This window comes from Anopheles gambiae, chromosome 2 (assembly GCF_943734735.2).
Source record: "Anopheles gambiae chromosome 2, idAnoGambNW_F1_1, whole genome shotgun sequence".
Lineage (NCBI taxonomy): Eukaryota > Metazoa > Arthropoda > Insecta > Diptera > Culicidae > Anopheles > Anopheles gambiae.
This window is the reverse complement of record NC_064601.1, coordinates 65,319,489-65,342,439: the sequence shown is the minus strand read 5'-3', so window position 1 is coordinate 65,342,439 and position 22,951 is coordinate 65,319,489. Positions and strand designations below refer to the sequence as shown.

Genomic DNA, 22,951 nt, shown 5'->3' with positions numbered 1-22,951 from the left:
AGTCCTGAGACTAAGCACACATACAAATAAACAAATCTCGATGAGTTTGGCTGTCCCCACTCAACGATACGGTGTTACAATAGATCATGCATTGTTTGGAGGGGAAAAGAAAAACGCATTAGTGCTTAGAGTGATGAAAAAAATCCTCACTTCCATAAAATGCCCACACGTGTGAGATTTTTTAATTGTAATTCGGACTGCCAATGAATATAGCTGCAGCAAACTGTAAAGTGCATTGGAGCGTGACTCAAGATTGATAAATTTTAAGTCGCACGTGGCGGACGTATAAGCCTTTGAATTGGTTTAATGCTCATTTTGAGCAAACTGTAGCAACGATTAACTTCACGTTCACCTTATGTACAAATTTAGTATGTTGGATATATCAACACGTGACAAACATTTTATCGTTTTATTTATATCGATATATATATATATATATATATATATATATATATATATATATATATATATATATATATATATATATATATATAATATTTATGCTATTATGTTTATTATTATTTATTTATTATTGGCACAAATTTTTTTTTTTTTTCTCTCGCTTGTTATTTATTTTGTTTGTATTTTATTTGTTCAATTTGTTTTCCATACATATGTCGTGGATACAGGAGCAAAGACATCTTATTGAACTATCTTTATCTTTTAATTCGAGCTAAGCTAGACCAACTCCATATTTAATTTTAAAAAGGTTAAGCGTTTGTAATTTTTTCTTGTAGTTTTTATAATTCATGAACAAAACTGAGACACCAATACGCAACTGCTGGTTTGCCATACATAATCTTGTTAAACATATTGAAAACGTGTGAAAATTTACACTGTGATGATTATGAGCAGTACAAGTGTCGATGGAAGTTCAATATTATAATTGCCTGCTGGTTCGTGTCAATATATAGGGAGGGCAAAAATTGTTTGTGATACGGTCGAAAATTAACTACAGTACTGTATATCGACGGGTTGTTCGGTATATATTTAAACAGTTGCAAAAGATAATGATGTTACACTTGAATATAATGAAGATTCAGTTTTTCATTATTAAAGAAATATACAAACGGAACGAATGTATTCATGAATGGATATAAAATCATCAAAGCAATTATGAAATAATATTGTGAATTTGTAAATATATATATATATATATATATATATATATATATATATATATATATATATATATATATATATATATATATATATATATATATATATATATATATATATATATATATATATATATATATATATATATATATATATATTTATATTTGTATTATATATTATATTATGAACAAGATTTTTTATTATGAGCAAACATTTTTCTTACCTACTCATATTTGGTGAGTCCATCGAAAACAATGTAGCATATCATTGCAATAGCATACCAACGGATGTTTCGAATACCTTGTTCAATGTCAACCATATGGTTGAGAGCTCTGACTCGTTGTGTTTGAAGACAAACATCAGTACAACCGCGACTACGCTTGCAATCACACGTGCCAGTCTGCAAAGCGCTTTACGTTTCAAAAATGTTTACATTAAAATATAGATCCATCACATCAATATTACTAGTACTGTTTGTGATCAAGGCGTACTGTAGTGTATCGTGTAAGTTATGATGGCGAAGTGTTCTCTGTTATTGGTATAATGTTGAAAAAGTCAAATGAAATAATTATTCATTTTTCTTCTCTCATGCTCTTCCGGAACAGTTGCAAATCAGATTGAATTGATGCAAATCTACCGATACGATGACTATGAAGAATGTCGTCGAACGTATAGTGATTTTGTGTACTGTAATGCGATATCTCAGATTGTTCCTGCTTTTGATTCCAAAATATGGACCAGTATTCAGGTATTCATTATATGTGGAACTATAATAAAATCAACTAACTTAAAGGCACAAGGCCATGGGAGTGACAAAATGCTGACAAATTTTTTAAAACGTGAGCTTTTGTCACTTTTTTAGCTTTTGTCAAAAGTTCGTAACCTGCAGCAGCCAGGAAATAAAGTTGACAAAAGCTGACAAAAAATGAAAAAATTTGACGTTTGCGAAAAAGCGTAAACAAACAGCTATTTGGCGCAGTTGTAACCCTTTGCTATGGTAATACATATTGCTAAAATGTTTGTTTCTATTTGATTTATTTACCTATTTTGTAGGGTAACTGTACCAGTTTTTGGCAGGGTACCTGTTTTCAGCAGGATAACTAAAAACGTGTCGAAACGTGACGTTGAGAGTATCTCAACACATATTTTTTGAATAGAGATCTACTCATTTGTCATTCATGTACGAAGTATCACACTATTTCCTTGCATATTTTTCAAAATATCAAACAAAATGTGCAGAGTTCACAATTTTTCGGCAGATTTGCTGTCAGCCAATAGTTCGACAGGTTTCGTTATTAAGAGAACTAAAACAGTAAACTAATGAAATTGTGGTTTTTAGGAAAGATTCTATGCTTGTAAAATTTATTTTAGCCCGTTTAGAATTTTAAATTCACAAAAAAAAACAAGTAATTATTCACTTCAAATTCTGCCGAAAATAGGTGCACGATGAATGTTGCTTTTTGACAGATCAATGCTGTGGGATCCTGCCGAAACGTGGAACAATAACACAAATTTGTTTTTGCTGAATAATCATATGAAACCTGACCAGAACTCTATAATGCGTATGTCGACACATAAAACGACATTTCTTGTATCAAATATTATCAATTTCACTGTAAATAATCCAATAACTTGAGAGAAAAATAATAATTTGTGAGCCAGTCGGAGCAGTACTCTCTAGCCTGTAAACCTGTAAAAATTGCCTGCAAAATGCCCAAAATGGGCAACATAAAATTAATAATTTAAGTACTTTTTAACACTAATCTTAGGAAATTGTGAGTGTAGAACTGTTTTAAACATTTTTGTGTACCTATTGGCATTAATTAAAATATTTACCAACCCCTATTCGCGTTGCCGAAAATAGGAGCACAGCCTGCCGAAAATAGGACCAAACTGCAAAAAAAGGGAACAAAAACAGTTTTGCATTTTCTAGAATATATCTAAAAATACATTGCAATCGGCAAATAAAAAATAGCACAACATGAAAAATAAGAAAAGATAGCATTTCATGAAAAATAATAAAAGATATCCATATAGACATATACATATGAAACATTTGTGAAAGCTAGCATTTTTCCTTAAATATTGAACATTTTTAAAACATACGGTGGAGCGCCGAATATTCGGGCTCTTCGGGACTCGACTTCGCACGGATACTCGAATCGAATCTCGGATTCTCGATACTTGAATATCACTGAGTCAAAGAATTTATTTTATCACAAATAATTGATTTGTTTTTGAAAATTATATTATGTTTTGGTAAAACATAGACAGTTTTTATTAACTTCATGTTTTCCGATGAGATTATTTGAAATGTGCCTGGAATTATAGCGTTTTTTGTTATGAAAATCTGCTCTGAAAACATTTTTTTCATATATCCTCTTCAACACGCAATGTCATCTTTGTATTGAACTGTCATTTTTCAACAGCACGGATAATCGGATTAAAAGGAACCCGGCCTAACAGAACATCGATGGTGTAGTGGGTGGTGGGAGGAAAAAAATATCAGACTAGGATTACATTCCTCAACTATGTATGTAACAGCAGCAAATATTTAGATTTTGTTAAAAAATCGTTGTTGAACTTTTTGTGTCGCTTTTGTTTGATCGGATCAGTTTTGAACCGTTGTTCACAAAATTGATAAGGTTCTCATGGCAATTTCAAAATAATTTTTGAAAAACTTTTTACATACTTTAGTTTGCATTTTCAAAACAATTATTACAGGTGAAAATTTTTTTTTTTGTGATTTATAAAAACACTTTTTAAAAATCGTTCAAAATTATATTCTTTAAAATCTTTGTAGAATATGTTATATTTTTGCACGATTTTTAAATGCATTAGTTAGCACAAAAATGTGTTGAAAAAAAAATTAAAAAAATATACAAAGATGTGAAATAGTATTCTGCACAACACATAAATTCACTGTTTTTATCTATCTCTTATGGATTTTCCGCAAATCGCGAAAAACGACTGTTTATATAGTTGTGGTAGGCGCTGTATACTGGGGCGGATTAAGCACTAAGCTGGGGGAACCCAGCCCCCGCTCACAAGTAAAATTGCAACTCAATCCTTTTCTTGGTGAGAATATTTGATTCGATCCACTGTTCGAACAGACCTACATTCGTGTGACCGCTTAGGCCTTCATTTCGTCTTAATCCGCCACTACACCTAAACTGTACATTTTGATTGAATTCAAACAAATATAAGTAGTTCTCAAGATTAAAAAGTAGAATGCTTGACGTTTGATAAAAAAAACACTTAATTTAGTCCACTTTTAGTCTAAAGAGAGTTCGATTTGAGCCGGTCCCATTGTACAGTTGTCAACTCGACTTAACAACATGTTCGCCTTGGTTCAACCCTCACATGGACCGCCCCCCTGTAGCAAGGGCATAACCGCCAGCGTGGTACTGAATGGAATCTTCAAAGCCTAAGCCGGCATATCCCCGAAAGACGTTTATGCCAAATAGTGCTCAAGAAGAAGAATACTTCGTTCCTTTTTTATTGCATAGTCTCAAGCCACCTTTTTCATCGTGCAATCAATTTGACAGCGTTATATTTGCCATTGACGTGCGGAAGTAAGTGCATGTTTACTACTTATTTTAAGGAATTTCGGCTTTATTCAAGGATGAACTTCTAATGTAACGTCGTTTCGTCTAGTTCTAAACATTGTTCTATACAAAAAAAAAAAAACCATTTTTTTATTATAGCACAACAATAAAAGATGAATATTGTGATTTTATCCATCTCAAACATATGAAATAATATCAAATTACCCTAATTTACATAAACTCTTCAACGTTTGTGAATACTCTTACTATTGTGCATACTTCATAACTTTTCGATGGAAATTGTATTAATATGGCTAGAAAAAAGATTAACTGGAGGGCTTTTCATATTGAATATAAAAAATAATATGCTTCATTAGTGGTTAACACTTTGACCGCCAGCCTTCCCAAGTGACATTTGCTCGAAAATTTTTTACCATATCTGCTCGATTAGTACTCGATACGCCTGAAATTGTGTATTTGTGAGTGATCAAGCGTGTTGAAAGCGCCAAGATTTTTTTGTGATCGTAAATTAGACGTTCCTCTATCGATGGACGATGCCGTCGAGGTCATTTTTCATTCATAGCTATGGTTTTTTGATGAAAAACAAAAGCTAATTTTGTGTGACGTTATTTTATAAAAAATGGATATTATTTAAGTAAAAAATGGGAACATGGCCAACTAAAACGATAGGAAACATAATTTCAGAGCGAATCTAGAAGAAAACAACGAAAAAGCCGCACCGCAGTTGATTTTAAAGGCCTTTTTCTAAATTCCCTTAAACTGGTGCAGTTTAAGGGAAGTTTAAGGCTCCAGTTTAAGGGAATTTGCTCGAATTCCCGATTATTCGTGCTCGAAAATGTCAATTGGGTTATGTCACAGTTTTTGAGTGCCCGCCATGCAATTGACAGCAATTTTCGAGGGCGCGCGAGGGCTCGCACGCCATACAAGTTCACCGTCCCAGAGCCCTCGCATTAAAGAGCTTGCAAGCCTAGGCAAATTTTTCGCCGCTAGTTTTAGCAGTTATAATTATAGCACCTCGAGAGCAGGTATAACAGTGCGATTTGTAGAATACTAAACACCTGAATTTTGACATTTTAGCTTTCAAAAATCCACAAAAATGTAAATAGTGATCTTTTCGCCAAATACTACCGCACAAAATAAAATTCTTGAATGAAAATCAACGATTTTTTAAAATACTATAAGATTTCGTGCACATGAAATCTTTCGCAACCCTCGCATTGTTTGACGGGTGAGCACGTAGCGCATGGCAAGAGAGCGATGAGAGCGACAGTTTCTCGTGCTACCCCAACTGACATTTTATAGCACGAATAATCGGGAATTCGAGCAAATTCCCTTAAACTGGAGCCTTAAACTTCCCTTAAACTGCACCAGTTTAAGGGAATTCATAAAAAGTCATTTAAAATCAACTGTGATGCTGCTTTTTCGTTACTTTCTTCTAGATTCGCTCGAAAATGATGTTTTCTATCGTTACAGTTAGTCATGTTCCCATTTTATACTTAAATAATACCCATTTTTATAGAATATCGTCACATAAAATTAGCTTTTGTTTTTCATCAAAAAACCATAGCTATGAATGAAAAACGAGCTCGACGGCATCGTCCATCGATAGAGGAACGTCTAATTTACGATCACACCAAATCTTGGCGCTTTCATCACACTTGATCACACACAAATCCACAATTTCAGGCGTATCGAGTACTAATCGAGCAGATATGGTAAAACAATTTCGAGCAAATGTCACTTGGGACCCGCCATGCAATTGACAGCGATTTGAGAGGGCGCGCGAGGGCTCGCACGCCATACAAGTTCACCGCCCCAGAGCCCTCGCATTAAAGAGCTTGCGAGCCTAGGCAGTTTTTTCGCCGCTAGTTTCCCGTCAAATAGCGCGTGGCCAAGGGGGTGAAAAAATGTTGAAAAAATTTTCAACTTTGTCAAAATTGCTTGTCAACTGCAAAAAAGAGCTTTTCTCGTGGCCGCACCAAAAACATACACAAGAGCGACAAAAAGCTCCAACATCTGAATATCATCGATATTTTGTTTAAGAAACACTAACTAGGTACATAAATCAATTAGAATCATGCATTTTAGCATTATTATCATAACAATGGGTCACAACTGCGCCAAATACCTGTTTGTTTACGCTTTTTCACGAACGTCAGATTTTGTCAACTTTTGTCAACTTTTTTTCCTGGCTGCTCCAGGTCACAAAATTTTAACAAAAGCTCAAAAAAGTGACAAAAGCTCACATTTTGAAAAATTTGTCAGCATTTTGTCACTCCCGTGGCCTTTCGCTTAAACATTGCGACCCGCCATGCAATTGACAGCGATTTGCGAGGGCGCGCGAGGGCTCGCACGCAATACAAGTTCACCGTCCCAGAGCCCTCGCATCAAAGAGCTTGCGAACCTAGGCAGTTTTTTCGCCGCTAGTTTTAGCAGTTATAATTATAGCACCCCGAGAGCAGGTATAACATTGCAAATTATAGCTTACTAAACACCTAAATTTTGAGATTTTATTTTGAAAAAATCCACAAAAATGTAAATAGTGGTCTTTTCAACAAATATCACAGCGAAACAAGAATTAATGAATAAAAAATAAATATTTTAAAATATGTTTAAACTATGTTAAGATTTCGAGCAGATGATACCACTTGCAACCCTCGCAATGTTTGACGGGCTCTTTCCTACCTCATTCGTTCTCAAGAGAATCACTGAGCGTCAGATGCAAAGCTGAACGGTGAGCAAAACTGACATGCGAATTTATATGACACGGCGCTTAAAGTGTTAATACTACTTTGCAACAATTTTTAAACGTCATCAATCAAAAATGATGAACAGATATTTTTTGAAATTTCATCTATATATCATTTACATCAACTCTAACCACTATTAATCAGGAACCATATTTATTTCATATGATAAAAACATAAGACGTCCCGGCATTCTATTGGATAGATGCGTCAACTTCTACAAAGCCCCCCTTTTCTCCCTAACATGTGGTCCGTCAATGTTGATGCAACTCGTGAAATATTTTTTTTAATTATGGAATTAGAACAAGAATCTAGAATTGACATAAGGGAAAGCGGGGCGAAATGGGCATGTTAAGCAGTTTACTGAATATCCTTTGTTTCCTTTGAATATACCACAAAATACCATTTTTCATTCATTATTGTATGCCTCCACCATTTTTCTATGGATTAAAATTGCCACATATAATGACAACAACTTAAAAACATGAAAACAGTGAAAAATAAACAACACAAATTGGATCAAATAATTAACAAATGGGACATTACGTGGTCCAAACTCAATCCAGCCGTTGTCGAGGATGTACCATTGCGCTCCATTTTCATGCACTATAAACCGTCATCTAAGTCTCGAAATAATCATATTTTCATCGATGGTATGGCAGCAAACGGCCTTTATGAATTAAGCAACGTTAGAAACTCCATGGACCGACAACTCGATCTAATTTTTGCTAACTCCAACGCCGCGAAGATTTGTTCTGCCGTGTCTAAATCCGAACCGGCCCTGCTCAAGCTCGACAATTATCATCCTGCACTCGAATGGTCAATACGTCACTATGATCCTCATGCGTCTAGCTCCCATCCAAGCAACACATATCAGCAACGATTAAATTACTCAAAGGCTAACTGGAAGGTCGAACTGGAGGAAAGAATATTTCTATTCGGTTCTACTTTTAACTGCTCCAACTTTCCATCTGTTGACGACGCTGTTCATGCCTTCACGATTTTCATGAAAGATGCTCTACAATCCTGTAAGCCAATTATGCACCAGAAACGCTCTCCAGCATGGAGTAATAACAGGCTTATCATCCTCAAACGAGCCAAAAACAAAGCCATTAGTCGACACCGTTTTTTGAGAAGTAATATCACTAGGGAAAATCGTAACAACGCTATACATGCATACCGTCAGTATAACCGATCAAGATATAAGCAATATATATCTTCAATCGAAAGGTACCTTCTCCGACATCCCCGAAAATTCTGGCGCTTCATCGACAGCAGACGACGCTCAAACGTAGTTCCAAGCACAATCAAATATAATGATTCCGTGGGCACGTCACTCGAAGATATTTGCAACATTTTTGCTGAACGATTTTCCGATGCCTTCTCCACCCCAATTGTAGATCAAACGGTGATCTCAAGGGCCAAATCTTACACACCTCTAAACATGATTGATTACACCATTCCTACGTTTGATATACACACAGTAGAAAAGTGCCTCAAAAGCCTTAAACCATCTACAGCTCCTGGTCCCGATGGCATTCCGAGTTTCATCATCAGTAAATGCTATCAGTCCCTAGCACCTGTATTAACAAACATATACAACACGTCACTGAGTTGCGGTATTTTCCCACGCTTATGGAAGACCTCGTGGATGGTACCAATATTTAAAAAAGGGGATCGCTCATGTGCTTCAAACTATCGCGGTATCACATCACTTTGTGCGGTGTCAAAAGCTTTTGAGCTTCTGCTTTACAGCCCTATGCTCTCCGCTACATCGAATTACATTATGGATAACCAACACGGGTTCGTACCCAAACGTTCAACATTAACGAACCTCACTAAATTCGTTAGTTTCTGCAAACGTAATCTCGACTCCGGAGTTCAAGTGGATGCTATTTACACCGATCTCAAAGCTGCTTTCGACCTCATCTCACACGACATTTTAATCGCCAAATTCCACAAATTAGGGGTTTCAGAACAAATAGTTAAGTGGTTGCATTCCTACCTCACAGAACGCTCATACAAGATCAAGGTAAACGATCATACATCTAGAGAGGTGCTTGGCACCTCAGGGGTGGCTCAAGGCAGCAATTTGGGCCCGCTGCTCTTCATTCTTTATATAAACGATGTAGGGCAATTGCTAGCTAAACACCGTTTTCTTCTGTTTGCCGATGACGTTAAGTTGTTCGCTCCTATCAACGATACCAATGACTGCATCAATCTTCAACACGCCATCAACCTGTTTAGCATATGGTGCCGTGATAATGCAATGGTGCTATGTATCGAAAAATGTCGTGTTTTGTCTTTTTACCGTTCTCGGTCTTGCACACGATTTAACTACCAGATCGATAACATATCCGTTGAACGCACCGATACATTCCGCGACCTTGGGATCATTCTCGACACACGTTTAACATTTAACGATCACCTAGAGCAGGGGTCTCCAAACTTTTCAGTTCGCGGGCTGCATTGCTTCACAATCAACTATGTTGAGGACCATTTTGATGCTACCTTTAGAATGGGTGGAAGTTCAAATCTTGTTTTAATAAGAAAATACTAGCAAAATACATAAAATTTCTGGAGCTTTCTTTTATTGAATCTTGATTTTCGTCTCCCAGAATTAAAAAAAAAAATTTTGATTGGTTAGTCAGAAAAGAAAGCTATTTAATTTAACCTTCACCCAGTCATCGCGGGCCGCATTAAAGGCTATTGAGGGCCGCATGCGGCCCGCGGGCCGTAGTTTGGAGACCTCTGACCTAGAGAATATAGTGTCTAGAGGGAACCAACTACTGGGTTGGATTATTCGATCAACGCAAGGTTTCCGTAATCGTATGACCATAAAAACCATCTACTGTGCCTACGTTCGATCTATGTTAGAATATGGCAGTATTGTTAGTGACCCCTGTACCGAACAATGGAGTAATCGAATCGAGGCCATCCAAAGAAAAGCGACTAGATATGCTGTAACACTCTTACCATGGCGACAGGGCGATGTGTTACCGTCATACCATTCCCGGTGTCTGCTTTTAGGGATTCAGTCGTTGAAAAAGCGCCGTGAGATAGCTAAATGCCTTTTTATATCAGGACTACTTAACCACCACATTTAGAGATAGACTCAGGACACAACTTACGTAATAATTTTATTTTCAAAATACATTTTCTATTCTTGTGCACCTGTTCTCCCCGATCGATGTATGTACCTTACATAGTCTATAAGCACTAATTTAAGTACATTCATGTAGGATCTTCAAGATCCCGATGGATTAATCAATAAACATAAACATAAACATAAAAGTAGATGTTTAACGATAGGCTATTTTGACACGCGGGGTAAAATGGGCATAGCCCTGGGGCAAAATGGGCATATGTAAACAAACTGTGAAACGTCAAAACACTGGGGCAATATGGGCCACAACAACTGCGCTTAGATAATGGTCTATGCTTTTGGGCACGTTATGTGTAATGTATAACAGTTTTTACACGTTTGAATCTACAAAATCGAATCTTTTGAAGCTGTGCCTGTTATCATTATTGAGGCGACAAATACAACATCATAGCCTCATCAAGCGCCAGATGTCAAAAGCATCTGCCCATTTTGCCCCAAGCGTAACTGCCCATCTTGACCCACGTGAAACATTTTTGTATTTTTTGTTATACTAGTTAATTTGGCCCGGTTACAGGTTTCGCAACAGAACTTAAGACGTGTATACTGACTGCAGGGCATATTTAAATGTTTTCATGCAAACATGTAGATAAGCATTCTTGTTCTCTTTTGATGTTTTTTTACTGATACTTTTTATGACCATGTTGCTATCTTGGTACAGGTTTCCATCGAATTCTTATCCCGGTTTATAGCCCTTCCATAGTTTTGTCTTATTTACTTATTTAAATGTTTTATTTACAAATGTTAGTGTTTCCATTACATTAGCAATCGTGGCCCACTTTCTTTTTCAATATGTTTGACTATCGGCTGGACTTGTGGTACAGTCGTCAACTCGTACGACTTAACAACATGCCCATCGTGGGTTCAAGTTCCAATATGACTGACTATTATCCTGCTATAGGTTATCAAATAGTCACTAAAAACCAAGCCCCGATGTGGCGCAGGCAGGCCTTGGCCGACAACGGTTGTTGTGGTAAAGAAGAAGATGTTTGACTATTCCGCTATCATTGACCATTTTTACAACCATATAGGACATACGAAAATTTAATTTAGGCATGCTGAACTTATGGAATAGCTTCTATTAAATGTTCATATGACATATGGGTCTTCCATCCACAGGGCTCACTGTCACGGCTTATTATTGACCACTACCCTATCTTCTGCAAGACTATTTGTGTACCAAGCAGCCATGGATATCCAGGAGTGTTAAATACAAATAAAATCAATTAAACTAACTTCATTTAACTTTGTTGCTTCATCATGTGCTCATATAAAAAAACCCATGGCCCAGGAACGTCCTTATTCCATGTATATTATTATTGTATATTACTCCGTTGGAAATATAAACCCGTTATATGCATGTTTTAAAGTTTTTCACTTAGTCCTAGTTATGCAGCTCCGATGGTTTTACTATTTTGCATGGTACCACGCATTTTTGGGTTAATGTACAATGGAAAATTGTAATTGTTAAACGTTCATAGCGTACGATTTGGCAATCCTTTCAAGCAAGCATTTGACTGCATTTGGATGATGGTACAGGAATCAAGTACATGATAGTTCGAAGCAAGTCTTTTCATTTAAACGTTTTGAACTACACAAAAAACACTACTACGCATGATAAAACGGATGGAGCGAGGTAGAATCTGCACCACAGAATTATTAAGAATCACTGGGAATAATTTGATAATTATTGATACACTTTCAACACGTGTGTAGAAGAAAACAATGATGTCTTTTGATTTGAATGCCTCAATGATTCAATCACTCTACCATTGCTTGTTGCCTCGGAGGATGGAAACACCGCAAAGAAATAAAAATCATCCAAGCACCCATGGTTGGTTAACGGCAAAACCGTTCTATAGTGAGTAATTTTTTCGTACAGGAAGATCCTGTAGTGAGCAATCGTTTCACCTATGAGCGTAACGTGAGCGTAACGTGAGCGTCACCTCTTACTTCGTTTTGTATAGGGAGATTAGTTAAAATACCCATTCAATTGCCTTGCTTTCTTGGGAAAAATTGTATAGAAATATCATATCTTTAAAAAACAAACATGTAAAACTTCAACGCATCCCTGTGACACTGGTTTAAGCTTATTTTCGAAGTGGCAAAAATTACATCAATATGCTACTAAACCCTATTTTGAATTTTTCTTGGTTATTTTTTATGTAATGGTTATGAAACTTACATGATGTTCATAGAACACTGTAATGAATACATTTTGAGCATTGGAAAGTATCTTTGTAGTGAAGTAATGCTTACATGCCCATTATGCCCCGCTTTTCCCTACAAACAGCTTTGAAGCACTGTCACCAAATTCTATTTATTTATTTACTTAAATTCACATTATTACGACTTTGGCCGTATTTTCAACACATTTAGTAGCGACCGAATATGTACCGCTGGTACATTGCGTATATAATATAGTGTGTGTGTAATATAGTTGCGTATGTACATTGCGGTTGTGTATTGTAATTGGTGTTTATTGGATTTCTTTTATTTCGTGTCGCTGCGATGAGGCCATTTAATGCCCGTGCCAATCGAGTGTGTAGAATAGGTAGAATAATAATGTAGAATGGGACAATTGTGCGAGACCTATGCCGCACACTCAGTTCATTATAGTGTGCGGTTGATCACCGCACGCGAAAAAGTGAACGGGTAGGTCTTCTGCACGCATACAGATCTAAGTGAAATGTGCTCCGAACAAGATGCAAGATAACTGTCGGTGTCATAGACTGAACGAAAAAAAAATCATTCGTTTTGGGTCGGCAGAATTTGTCACACACAACGACACAAGAAGATCGATCGCACTTTGAGCGAGAAAGATTGCACATATTGTGGTCAGATTGATCAATCGCACACAGCCACACAAAAAGAACTCCTGCCGCACACGGACTCCATACGGAGTGAGAAAGAACACTCATAGCCGATGGGTCATTCGCACACAGCCGCACGCGTGTTCAGTTGGGTCAGTCGCACACTACCGCACAAAAAGAACTATTGTCGCACACTGCCGCACCCGCGTTCTGTTAGTTCAGTCGCTCACTGCTGCACGCGTATTCAATAGGGTCAGTCACACACTACCGCACAAAAAAGAGCTCTTGTCGCACACTGCCGCACGCGCGTTCAGTTAGTTCAGTCGCAAAAAAAGAACTCTGGCCGCACACTGCCGCACGCGCGTTCAGTTAGTGCAGTCGCACAAAAAGAACTCTTGCCGCACACTGCCGCACGCGCGTTCAGTCGCACAAAAAGAACTCGTTAAGCGCACAGCAACATAAAAGAGAAAGCTTGTAGATTTTACTCGTTTAGATCAGCTTTCGTTACAAATAAACTTAAGTATATACAGTCTGTTTTCGAGCTACGTATTCTAAGTTATTGTGTGCAATTAGTATAATTGGCTCAAAGGATTCTCAAATGCAAGATAAATTACTGTTTTGCCAAAAATTTGAGATCCTCTTAAAACCCAGAAATTTTCAAATTTTCTGCATTAATTGTGATACATAAATGGTTTAATGTAAAAACCTAGTTACCTAGTTATGCATAAACCGCGTATTTCTTACTGACTGTATTTATAATTAAAAAAGCAGCCTTAAAAGCAGTAACTTTCTGTTCTTGCATTAAAATCTCTAAAAATTAAACATGATATTTCAAAAAAAATGGTACTTAGCTCCAATTGAGCGACTGACCTACCGCACGCGTTCAGTTCATCATACTGAACGAACTACATCGCACGCGTTCACTAAAAAAACAAATTGCCCAAGCCTAGTGTAGAAGCCTATTTCAAACAAGCGTAGGAGAACGTCTAACACTAATCTAATATTTTTTAATTTTAACATGTTTGATGCTTCTACGACCTTCCAAGCGTCATGTACCACGGTATATAGTGGCAATAAATTTTTTTATATGCCGAAATGTGTCTCGGGTTTTCGGGTCACGACACACACACGGACACACTCACAGCGCGGGGAATGTGACCGTCCACTCTATCATGCCGCGATCCCCCACCCCGCCCGGTGTTTTGGATGAGGATGCGCTACAAGTTAAGCCAGCAATAAGGTAACAGTAATCTATTATTATTATTATTTATTTATTAATCTTCAACGGGCCGTATGGCCTAATGAAGATGTAACAGTTCATTAAAAAAAAAACATAACAAAAACACAATTTGCATCGCAATTCACTGCGGCCACGGCAAAAGCCGGAGACGTTCCTTGAAGCACTGAGTCGAGATTTCGAAGTCGAAGCAATCCGAAACAGTATTGAAGACAGCCGACATGCGGAACATAGGGTCAGACCGACCAGCGCTGGAACGGGGTTGAGCGAGTCGTATAGTTTCTCTGGACCTAAGTGTTCGGGATGGTGCATAGATATCGACTCGATGCAACAAAGGCGATGAGTCGATAGAGCCATTTAGCAATCCAGCGATGAAAGAGCACTGTGCATTGCGTCTTCTAACCGAAAGAGGTTCAAGGCCTAGAAGACGGCACCGCGCAGCATACGGAGGAAGATTAATGCGATCCTGCCAGGGAAGTAGGCGTAGGGCATATCACGTGAGTTTACGTTGAATCGCCTCAAGTCGAGCAATTGAAGAAGCGGTAGTTGGGCTCCAGACTACGCACGAATATTCTAGAACCGAACGAACGATACAGTTGTAGACAGCTTTGATGCACATGGGGTTGCGGAACTCATTAGTTGTCCGGATAACCACGCCAAGTAATTGATTTCCTCTAGCTACAACGTCATCGATATGCTGTTTAAAGTTCAAACTAGAGTCAAGCAGAACGCTCAATTCTTTGGCTTGATTTTGTCGAATAACTGCAGTGCCGTCCATGAAGTAGGTACTAGTGACTGGGCTCCTGCATCGACTAAAAGACACACAGTAGCATTTCTCCATGCAGATAGTCAGTCCATTACGCTTGCGTGTGCGTGCGTTCGGGGGTGCGTGCTCGCGTGCGCGCCTGTATGCTTGCGTGCGTGCGAGGATGTGTGTGTGTGCGGGAACCCGAAAACTGTATGATTCTGATGCGTGCATTTTCACCCGCTGTGTCTTCAAATGCAAATTCCATGCATTTTCATAAAACGCACTGCACACCGCTTGATCGATTACCGCTACCTACGAGACAATACAACCATTGAATTGGCACCACCATCTTTGCGACTGGTTCTGCTGTTGGGGGTGTTAAAAAGACACACGATCGAAGCAAACGTGCATGTGATATGTAGAACATTTCTTTCCAATTCAGTTAGCCTAGTAGAAACTAAACTTGAATTGAATGCATACAAAAGAGGATTCTGGTTTTGTTTATTACGGTGCACGTATGGTGCTACCCCTGTCCGTTCAGAATCTGGGGGATTTTTGGCATGGTGTCGTTATCATGACGTCAAGCGACCGGAACTGCCTTGGAATGGGTTCGGCTCGGTAGGTTCATGTCCTTTGGTCCAAAGCATTCCGTGCATTTGTCGCTCCACAGTGGTAGACCAGGCAGCAATAAAGTCAAGACAAAATCTTCCCCGGGTGTGGACTGCTATGCTAAGTTATTTTTTTCTTATTATAATAACTTTTCTTACTATTTTTATTATTATCATCATTATTATTTTTATTATTAATACTATTTCATTTCATTTCATTTCATTTATTAATTTCAATATGTCTGCCTCTGGGGTTGAACATATAATTGCTTAAAACCTAGTTGGCCCTATTGGAACTAAACTAACTGTAACTTAACTAAACTAAGGGGAAATAGAAAAGGATGTAACAGAATGGAAATCCATAGTGAAAGGAAAATAAGCAGCGGATAAGAAGAAAATATTTAAAACAAAAAAGAAATTAAGAATAAAAGAGACATAATTAGAAAGAATAACAAAGAGCCGGAACATAAAATTAGAAATTAAAATCGCGGTAATGTTCATTGAATTGACGCAAACAAATTAGCCACGGGTCGTTAATGCCAAACGCTGTATTGCGGAAAGGTATTGCAAGAGCAGTCCGATTTCTTAAACACCTGGAAGGAACATACCAACTAAGTTGGGAAAGCAAGTCTGGAGCATCTATATTCCCTCGTAACAAATTGCTAATAAATGACACACATGTTTAGTTCGTCTAGTTTCGAGGGTGTCGAGATTGAATAATATACAACGATCACTGTATGACGGTAATGTGGTGGTGGAATTTCCAAAGAGGCGACGATATAAGCACCGGGTGAAGCGCTTTTGCACGCCTTCGAGTTTGTTATTTCAACCTGCCCTGTTAGTACAGAAGAGAACAGAAGCATATTCAACAACAGGGCGCACTAGGGAACAATACAATGCCTTAAGGCACCTCAAATCGGTGAAGCCCAAAGTCATGTGAAAAATAAGGCCAAGGTTTGAATAAGCTTTACCGATGACCAATTCAAGATGACTTTCGAATGATGCCTTTCGTCTAACATAACACCTAAATCGCGAACACGTGACACCCTGTTGATAACAGTGTTATTAAGAACATAATTGTGAAAAAGAGGGGAATGACGACGACAAAAAAAGATGACGCTACATTTATTAGGACAGAGCTCTAAGAAGTTTGACGCACACCAGGAAGAGAGGGAGTTAAGAAGAGATTGGAGTACGCTGCAATCATCCTCTTGCATCATTGGAACAAATACTTTAATGTCATCTGCATATAGAAGGTGGTTAGGAGATGGGAGAATAAAACTAATATCATTTATGAATAACAGAAACAAGAGGGGACTTAGTACACTTCCTTGAGGGACACCAGAGGAATTGTAAAACGGTAAAGAAAAGGACGATCCGTAACTTACATGAAGATTTCTGTTAAAGAGGTAAGACCCAATCCAGTGAACGAAAGACGTAGATAAGCTAAATTTAGAGAGCTTCATCAACAATAGTTTATGAGATACTCTATCAAAAGCAGATTTAATATCAGTATACACTGTATCAACTTGGTAACCTGTATACAAGTACTGGAACAATTTGGATATGAACGACATAAGGCTAGAGGTAGTGGAACGTTTTGGCATAAATCCATGCTGATTAAACGTTATATACTGCTTCGATAAAAACAAAAGCTCAGAATTAACGATGATTTCCAATACCTTGCCACTAGCGGGAAGTAGGGAAATACCACGATAGTTGCTTACTTCAGATTTACTGCCTTTTTTAAAAATAGGACGTAGCCAGCCTGTTTTCCTTAGAGCAGGGAAACATTTATGTTGAAAGGAGAGATTGAAAATGAATGTCATTATGGGAGCAATAGCGTTGGTGCACTTTTTAAGGATGATTGCAGGTATACCATCTGGGCCAGGAGAATAAGAAGGTTTTAAGGACAATATAGCTGTTGCAACATTTTCGACGGTACAATTTAGGGAACGGGAACACAAAACATCGCGAGGTGTAGTAGAAAGTCCATTCCTCATCATTAATGTAATCAGAGTAGGCGCTGGAGAAGTGAGCGGCGAAAAGTGCACATATCTCTTGTTCGGAACATGCTGTTGACGAATCATAAGACATGGTACTGGGCAGACGCTGATTGTTACTAAGGGAAGAGATATAGCTCCAGAACTGTGTTGGGTGAAAAGTAAATCGGTATTGCAAGAAAGCTATGTAGGACTTATAACAGGCCCGATTATAAATGCGATACGCCGTTGCTGCATATTTGAACAGTCGTTTAGTGTATGGATTACGGTATTCCCGATAGTCGCGTAAGTAGCGCTGCTTATCACGTTTCATGGATTTAAGGATTGAATTGGACCAGGGAGGAAAAGAAGGGGCTTTACGTAAAGGACAGCACAATGGGAAAGCTGAAGATACTAGCTGTGTGAAAATAGAGACCGCTTCGTCCAGCGAAGGTGCCGAGTGCACACGTGACCAGTGGCGGGTCAAGCCTCTCCGAGGCCCTAGGCGTTATGGTAGACGGGGCCCCTTCACCAAATCCATCGACGGGTGGGAGGGGGGGGGGGCGAACGAATCATACACTGCAAATTTTCTAAGTTTGCTGCAGTTACATTTTTTACTGAAAGCTCAGTTTTTAAATGAAGTATCAGTGAAACAAATTACTGAAAATGCATCGATTTATTCTGTCAAAACGACATGTAAGTCCTGAGCCTCAAAAGAAAACATAATGCGATGCCCACTTGCTCGTGATGAACAAAAATTTAATTTGAGTAAGCGGTTACTTTGGGCCGGTCTGGTGGTACAGTCGTCAACTCGTACGACTTAAAAACATGCTCGTCATGGGTTCAAGCCCCGAATAGACCATGCCCCCATACGTAGGACTGACTATCCTGCTATGGTAACAAAAGTCACTGAAAGCCAAGCTCTTTTTACTAGTGGGTACAGGCAGGCCTTGACCGACAACGGTTGTTGTGCCAATGAAGAAGAAGAAGAAGCGGTTACTTACAAACACTCCGATAAAATTTTAGGTGCGCATTCGGCTTGCGGGATGCGGGTTGAGAAAAATCTTCACACCACTTTGCTGTTCTTGCTGAAATTTCATGGTAACCGTGAATGCATGCCAAATCAAAAAACTTGTTTTGACAAAATACAGTTCATATCTAAAAAAACTAAAACTGAAACTAAAACTAAAACTCTAAAACTTTATGAAACAGAGATGAACATGAGCAGAATGGACTGCCACCCTGCGCATCAATAAAAACCCCAATTTCAATACTTTTTTTTCGCCAATTTTTAATCGATATCAATGACTAAACAATCAGTAATATCAGAAAGGCTTTGTGGTATGTTCAAATTTTGCATACTGTGGATACTGTTTCGAAGCGGACTTTCGACCCTCGTCATCGTGAGCATAACATGAAAACAATATTTTGCTTTTACGTTGGTGTTTACCTATACAATGAATACTGAAGTACCGTCTTACTTCGAATTACGGTCACTTCATTTTCAATCGTTCAGAGCGATAACTTCTTGCACGCGGGAAAAACAATATTTTCATTCGAAAGTAACTGGAAATACCCTGTATTGCAGTATGTTTGTCTCAAGTGGTCCGCGGACCACAGGTTGGAGACCACTTCTTTAGATCAGCTGCTTTCTAAATGATCGAGCGTTGAGGGACAGGAGAATGCATTTTTTTACACATACATTATTACATTATTACAGTTAATACACAAAAAGGCGATTGGTTATATTGTTGTTTTTCTTGAATTATTTTATCATCCAAGCAAGTTTCAAATTCATTTTATTAAAATACAATTACTAAAATTGATTGTAAAGATTCTTCAGTTAAGAGTCAGCAGCATAGTGTGCAAAAGTCATAAAAAGTTCCAAACAATTAAGAAAAATCGCAATATCGCTTCTTAATGCACCCTTCTTTCAATGTTGCAAATTGTTTTCAGGATACATCTGAAGATGGCACAAAAACCTTACCAGCTGAAAAATTATCGAGACAAACGTACAATCATTCAGTACCATTATGAAGCCACGGACAAGTAAGGCCAGGTCAGACAAATTGATAGCGCATTTTTAAAAAAAAGCTCCTAAAAAATCGTTGCATCCTTAAAAAGCAATAGTAACCATTGTTCTCGTAAAATCAACAGTCAGGTTTTTATGGAACTAGTTAATTTGGCCCGGTTACAGGGTTATGCAAGATAATTTCTGGGGTATATAATAACCTGCAGGCAACGGATTTCTTAAAATACAACGCAAATTACATGTGGTTTTTAATTCCAAGTGATGCATTAATCCCGAACCCATGTAATCCTGAAATTTTATAGAACTTATTCTGGTGCTGGAACTGATTCCATTCCATTCCCGTATAGGTATTATAATTAGTCATGAACCTGATCGTGGAACTGATCCTAACCCCTTACTGATCCTTTTTACTGATCCTGATCCATTCCGGTCGGGAAGTTGATCCCATTCCCATACCGGATCTGAAAAATATCTTGACCCTATAGGGTAAACGTACCTATAGTGGTTTAGTAACAATAGTGGTAGTATGGCTCTAAAATGTGATAATAAGATTATTAAGAACAATTAACTTATTTATTTCATTGTTTAATGTTCTCTGTTCTTTTAAAAAAGGCTATAAAAGTTAAATTGGGCCATTCCATTGCAGTGATAGAAACACAACATATTTTGTGAAATGTGTCAACATTCTTCCAAAATCCTTAGGATTTCAAAACTCATATTTTTGCTAACGTTTTAAATGACCACATAACAATGCAATTATTATTTTTTAACACAACTTTCGTGAAATGTTATTGATTTACTAATATTTATTGCCTTTGGACCATATTTTCGCATTTTTATTTGTTTTTTTTTTTTTACCATAGTGCCATTATAGGTACAAAAAACAGCCATGTTGCTATAGTGGTCATAATTATAAAATTAGTAAAAACCGAACATTTTAGATTTTTTTCCGCGATATTGTTAACATTTCGTATTGTTTACACTAAAATAAACAACGGAAATGAGTATCCTGTAAGTAATTTACCAAAAAAGTCAAAAATTCGTATATTCAACTGGGTGAATAACTGACTTCGAATCAAGCTTACTCTTACTGGTTTTTTAAGACTACAGCTATAAAGTTTTTTAGTTAATATTTCAATCACTAATCACACTTAATACATTTTTACGATCAAATTATGTAAGAAAACAATATTATGGATGTGATTCTTACTATTCATTTGAAAACAGCTTCAAACTAAGTTCCGTGTGTATTATACACAGTTTTTAGGTATCTTTGTTTACCAACACGATAGTAACGACTATAGGAACCATACCACCATTATAGGTACAACGAAGCAGTCACAAAAATATACTTTTTTTCGTAAATTTGTTGTGTTTGATGGTTAAAATGCTTGTGATTGCGAAGATAAAACATATTCCCATTGCTTTCTGTTAAAATATTCATAAATTTACCTTTCTGACACTTTAAATCTATTAAAGTACATTTGTACCCTTACATTGATATTTTTACCCTACCGGTACTTAAATTGTACATATATTGGTATAACAGCTCCAAAAACCGTACCGGCCTTGGAATTGATCCCAAACCCACACCAGAACCTACACTGAACCCATAACGGTCTTGGAACTGATCCTGACTCCATGCAGATCTTGCAACATATACATTTCGGTACTGGAACAGAACCCCCTACTGGTCCTTGAAATGATTAAGATTCCATGTCTGTCATGGAACAGATCCTGATTCCTAGCCCAGATACTGCTTCCTTATATATTTCGGGACCTGAATAGTACCTGAATCTGATTCACTAATCGAACCACCCAGTCCAATTTTCCTATTTTTATCTCTTGTTGCATCGAGGGGTCCCGCGGTACTATCGTCAACTCGGACATTTTAATAACATGCCCGTCCCATGGACCGTCCCATGGACCGTCGCCCTAATCAAGGATTAACTATCCGGCTAAGTGGTAGTAAGTATCGAAAGCCTGTATAGACCGGCATGTCCTGTTACTCCTAAAAGAAGGTTATTTGTTTCAGTTACTTTTTCGTATAAATGTTTTCGCAACGTTTTCATACATCCGGATCCAGTTTTTTGGACCACTGATTGGAACATTTTTCTTACACGTAGTAGAAAACATTCTTTAGCTTTGCTTAAACCAAAAATTAGGCCCATGCCAGTGGCGTATTTAACGGTAAGCAAAGTAAGCAATTGCGGGGGGCCCCGTCAATGAGGGGCCCCGGAATCTTTAGTCCATTATCCATAACAGTTGATAGAATATGGAACTGTATTAGCAAGGAGGGCCCCGTGGGTGATGGACGTTGGGGCCCCGCGCTAGACGAACCATACAGGGTTTACCAGCATAATAAACAACTGTCCACTTGTTTATAACAATAGTCGTTTTGAATAGACACCGCTGTCTACCACTTGCTCACACGTCAGATGGTGTAAGCTACTCTGTCCAATTCAATAACACAATTTTCGCCTTCGATTGCACAACGGTCGGATTCGGCACGGTTTCTTATGGTTGTAGTATAATTAACAAAATTAATGTTTTGATTTATTGAAATTTATGGTTTATACTGCATATTGCTAGAATAAATGAAACGTGTTTGAAAATGTTTTGTTTTTGCAAAATTTGTCCCAACAAAACAAACTGTGCCGAATCTGACAGTTGCTAATCGAAGGCGAAAATTGTGTTATTGAATTGGACAGAGTAGCTTACACCATCTGACGTGTGAGCAAGTGGTAGACAGCGGTGTCAATTCAAAACGACTATTGTTATAAACAAGTGGACAGTTGTCTATTATGCTGGTAAACCCTGTAAGCACCCCCCCCCCCCGGCAGCAACAAAATTTAAGTTGAAATGTAACATAATCAAAGACGGATGCCGAGTATCCCTCGGTAATCATGTACAAAGGGGCCTCAACAATTCTT

General features: G+C 37.8%; 1 protein-coding gene across 3 annotated transcripts in view; it reads left to right on the top strand.

Annotated features, from left to right (window-relative positions):
• Nucleotides 1-1,474: 1,474 nt before the first annotated feature.
• Nucleotides 1,475-22,951, top strand: part of LOC4576596 (regulator of hypoxia-inducible factor 1) — a 42,726-nt gene continuing 21,249 nt past the window's right edge. For all 3 annotated transcript variants that reach the window (XM_061645001.1, XM_061645002.1, XM_061645000.1), the window contains exons 1-2: nt 1,475-1,623; nt 1,725-1,867. In XM_061645001.1, coding sequence (XP_061500985.1) covers nt 1,545-1,623; nt 1,725-1,867 — 222 coding nt within the window. In that variant the 5' untranslated portion in view covers nt 1,475-1,544. The remainder of the gene's footprint in view (nt 1,624-1,724; nt 1,868-22,951) is intronic.